This window comes from Musca domestica, unplaced genomic scaffold, assembly GCF_030504385.1.
Source record: "Musca domestica strain aabys unplaced genomic scaffold, Musca_domestica.polishedcontigs.V.1.1 22, whole genome shotgun sequence".
Taxonomy (NCBI): Eukaryota; Metazoa; Arthropoda; class Insecta; order Diptera; family Muscidae; genus Musca; species Musca domestica.
This window is the reverse complement of record NW_026712262.1, coordinates 11,072,717-11,077,059: the sequence shown is the minus strand read 5'-3', so window position 1 is coordinate 11,077,059 and position 4,343 is coordinate 11,072,717. Positions and strand designations below refer to the sequence as shown.

General features: G+C 33.4%; 1 protein-coding gene across 1 annotated transcript; it reads left to right on the top strand.

The window, feature by feature from the left end:
* The first annotated feature begins 1,711 nt into the window (after positions 1-1,711).
* On the top strand, positions 1,712-4,343 carry LOC101893056 (cap-specific mRNA (nucleoside-2'-O-)-methyltransferase 1). Its single transcript, XM_005175389.4, has 2 exons — positions 1,712-2,530; positions 2,597-4,343. Exons 1-2 carry the CDS (start codon positions 1,888-1,890, stop codon positions 4,288-4,290), a joined length of 2,337 nt encoding a protein of 778 aa, XP_005175446.2. The 5' UTR covers positions 1,712-1,887; the 3' UTR covers positions 4,291-4,343.

Sequence of the window (4,343 nt, the reverse complement as noted above, 5' to 3'; positions counted from 1 at the left end):
CTCTTAGTAAAATGTGTGTTAACTTTAATTCTGTGTACTGTAATGAAGATTTTGGTATGAGTTTAGAAGTTATTAATTCTAGAATAATTTTATTTTTAAACAATTAACATACATGTTTTATTATTTGACAATTTTTTTAAAAATTTTATTAAATGTTTCTATTTTCAATTTTGAAATGTCATAACTTATTTTTTCGATAAATGCTCTCATTTGTTACGGATGGGACATCTTTTTTCGTTGTTCTGAGAGTCAACAAACAAAATTTTTGATAGAAGCAATTATTTTACTATGAATTACGAATCGTGCCGTATGAACGGGTTAATTCGTGTACCTAATTCTGAGAGCGAACAATAGTTGTGTTCCAGAACCTGCAAATTAGTACCAATTAGCACTAATTCTGCTACAACGCGTTCCCGTACTCAAAAAACTAGCAAAACTTGCAGCTCTCTCGAGAAAAAAATGGCGCTGAGTGGTGCACATTTCTGCTCGTTTTAGCTACATGAATTTGGCCGAGCAGAAATGTGCATATTGTAAATTTGACATTTCATTGGCAGGGCTAACAAGGTTGAAAAATGTATTGATACATTTCAATTAAGAAAATGATCAACTTGAAAACTAAAGGAAAAACTAATATTTGTCGTGCAAAAAACAAAAAGAGAAAATATGGAGCAACTGATGTATTCACTTTTGGATGATTCCAGCAGTGAAGAGGACTGGCTGAATGAGGAATCAGATTATTAATTATTATTATAAATTATTAATTTTAACTTATCGTCTTCAATACTCATTTTTTAAATGTTGGCGCTCTTTTCAGTAGGGTTTCACCAGTCCGATTTAGGCTGTTTACTTTTGGAATTTTGAATTTTGACATTTTATCGCATTTCTGCTAATTTTCCGTTCCCTTATTTTTTGAGCAAACCTAAATGAGAATGACAATTCGAACTGTTCTCTCTTCTGCTAGTTTTACTACTAAAAAAGTACTGGAACACAACTAATATGATTGAAAGTGCAATGAGAACATAGCTCTACATTGAATCTACTAGTTTTGAAATATCTTTCGATATCGTACACGGAAAATCGATTATCGTAGTAAAAACTTGCAGTTCTGTAGTGGAATCATGGTAGAAGAATACAGGTAGATGCATCAACGCTTGGGAACATTGATATGTCAAAAAAAAAATTAAATGTTCTATCAAATACAAGTAGATATATATTTGTTTTCTTATACGACTACATTTGAAGGTTACTATAATTCGAGTTTTTCAACAATTTTTGCAAATTTAAATAACTTTTCATTCAACATATTCAATTCCAAGATTGCTTTGACAGTTAATTATTATTATTAATTAATATGCCTAGCTATGATGCCAAGCTGCTTTTGTACCATCACCTTAAAGGTGAGAATACATAAAACGCTTTTTTGACTGGCTTAAGTAAACGGCTGGCTGCTTCGTAGAGGAACAAAGGAGTTTTAGGTTGGCTTAGTTCGATTTTGGCTCTAGACTCCTTTGTTATTTTCGAAGAAGCCAGTCGACGATTTAAGCCAGTCAGAAAAGCGTTTTTTGTATTCTCACTTTAATTCATTTGTTGACCGACTTTTGTCGGTAACTAAAAAATTAGTTAGAGAATTCCACTATAGATCACTAATATTAGGGTTGTAAAAACTATCAAACAATATACAGGAGTAAAAATATCAAAACTATCGATAGCATCAATCTACTGTTTGTTAGCTCCAATACATACACCCGCTAATATCTATAAAACCAATTTATTGTCAATAGTATTAAAAAAAAAACAAATAGTCGAAAAGGGTTCAACATTGTATCGTTGCTGCCTTAGTCTTGATTTTCAACTGTATCAGTTTCATTTAATAAAAAGAACCACAAAATGGAGGAAAACATTGAAACAGACTTGTACGAAAGTCCTCCCAAAAAAATGAAAACAGAATGGTCACGAAGCTATTCAAATAAAGCCATGGAAATGATGAAAAAGATGGGTTATGAAACGGACAAAGGTCTTGGAAAGCAAAGTCAAGGTCGACTTGAACCAATAGTAGCATTTCAACAAGATGGTAGAAAAGGCTTAGGCTTAAAGCAGGGCACCTTTCTAGCTTTGAGTGACAAGTGGGACATAAGTTCAGAAGAAATCCTTATTCCTGAAGAAGTTTCTTGGATTTCAAGCCCGTGCGCTTTCCCATTCACGCTAGAACACCTCTTGACTTTTATAAAATACGGCGCACATAAGAGAACTTTGGAAGGTGAAACACAATTCGTGGAGCCGGATATATTAGAGGGAATACTTGATGCGAAAAACGTGTTTGATAATCTTAATGAAGTTGATTTAAGAAGAGCCCGCTCGCGCAGTAATCCTTTTGAAACTATACGTAGTTCAATATTTCAAAATAGAGCAGCAGTTAAAATGGCAAATATTGATTCGATGTTGGACTTTATGTTTACCAACCCTAAAGATAGCACAGGCCTTACGCTAATACAAGACAATGATTTACTCTACTTTGCAGATATTTGCGCAGGTAAATAATGCTGAAATCTAATTTACTAATAGGCCTATCCTAAATTATTTTCTATTCACATAATAGGCCCTGGAGGATTTTCCGAATACATTCTATATAGAAAATCATGGGAAGCTAAAGGTTTTGGTTTTACGTTAAAAGGGCCAAATGACTTTAAATTGGACAAATTTTTTGCTGGATCTCCCGAATCATTCGATCCCTATTATGGAGTAAATAATGATGGCGATGTTTACGTGGAATCAAACCAAGATTCTTTCAATAGTTATATACGCAAGCATACTAGCGAAGGGGTGCATTTTGTAATGGCTGATGGTGGGTTTTCGGTCGAAGGAGAAGAGAATATTCAAGAAATACTTTCTAAACAGCTTTATCTTTGTCAATGCCTAACAGCGCTAAAAATACTTCGCAACAAAGGAAGTTTTGTGTGTAAATTGTTTGACATATTTACACCATTTAGTGTAGGCCTGATATATTTAATGTACAAATGCTTTGAACGTATTTCAATTATTAAACCAAACAGCAGTCGCCCGGCGAATTCCGAGAGATACCTTGTCTGTCAGTGGAAAAAAAATGATACACATACGATTAGCCATTATTTAAATCACATCAATAACATTTTGAATCAGAACAATGATGAAGATGTACTCGAAATTGTTGATTTGGATCTTATAAGAGCTGATACAGATTTCTTCGATTACATTAAGAAATCGAATGATGCAATTGGAAAAAATCAAATTCTGGGGTTAAGAAAAATTACCGCATTTTGTAACAATACACAGCTTAAAGAAATGAGACAATCAGAGTGCCGAAGGAAATGTCTTGATTTGTGGAATTTGCCGGATAAATTAAGACAAGCTCCAGAAAATAAGTCCATTGAAAAGTTTGTTGAGGAGTTTCTTTGCGACTGGTTTGATGATAAAGCCTTTTTTCACTCATCGTCAGACGAAATTTTGTCCATAGATGATTTATGCAAAAAAATTGACAGTGTGTATGACTGGTTTTTTGTACCAGTAGGAAGAAGAGAAACAAACGCAAATGCTAGTAGTTTCTTTATTTGTACGACCAGGGGCAAATTATTGCGGTATACTGATATGCGGAAATGGGAACCAGTTGACCATATGTTTGAGATATCTCCCAAATCACTTTTTTATGGAGAATTAGTGTTTGAATACAGCGGGGAAGGTCGAACACAAACAAGAATTTGTTGCCTTCATATTATTGACGGCATTCTTTTGGGAGGAAAAGATATACGTAGGTTACCTTTAAGTGAACGTTCTAAAATGTGTGAAAAGTTTGCTAAAAGTGTGAATAAACCGTATAAAGAAGGCAATGTGCTCATAGTTCGCAGCAAAAAATTGTTTAAGCTGAGAGAACTAGAAAACTTTTTTATGGAAATGCGACATTACACATTAAAAGATAATTCTTCTCGCCTAGGTATTTCTTTAAATAACGAGAATAGCAAATTTTTCGTACCTGGTGGTTTATTATTACTGTGTGAGATATGTCACAATTTTTCATCAAAGATGTCCAAGTCACGGAACGTGTTATATTACGTAGATAAAATGAAAAAAGTATCTTACTATAAAGATCAAATGCCAACCGAGGTGCACAATATTCTGTATGCTTCATTTCGTAACACTTTTGCGAGAAGATTAATTTGGAAATGGACCAACACATGTCAGGTGGAGGAGCACAGTAGAAGAGTGGATGATAAGGTTTTGTATCGGGATGACCTTAAACACTTTATTTTTAATAGATAAAATTAAATAAATGTAATATAATGAATAAAAATATATTTTTTATTAAATACCAA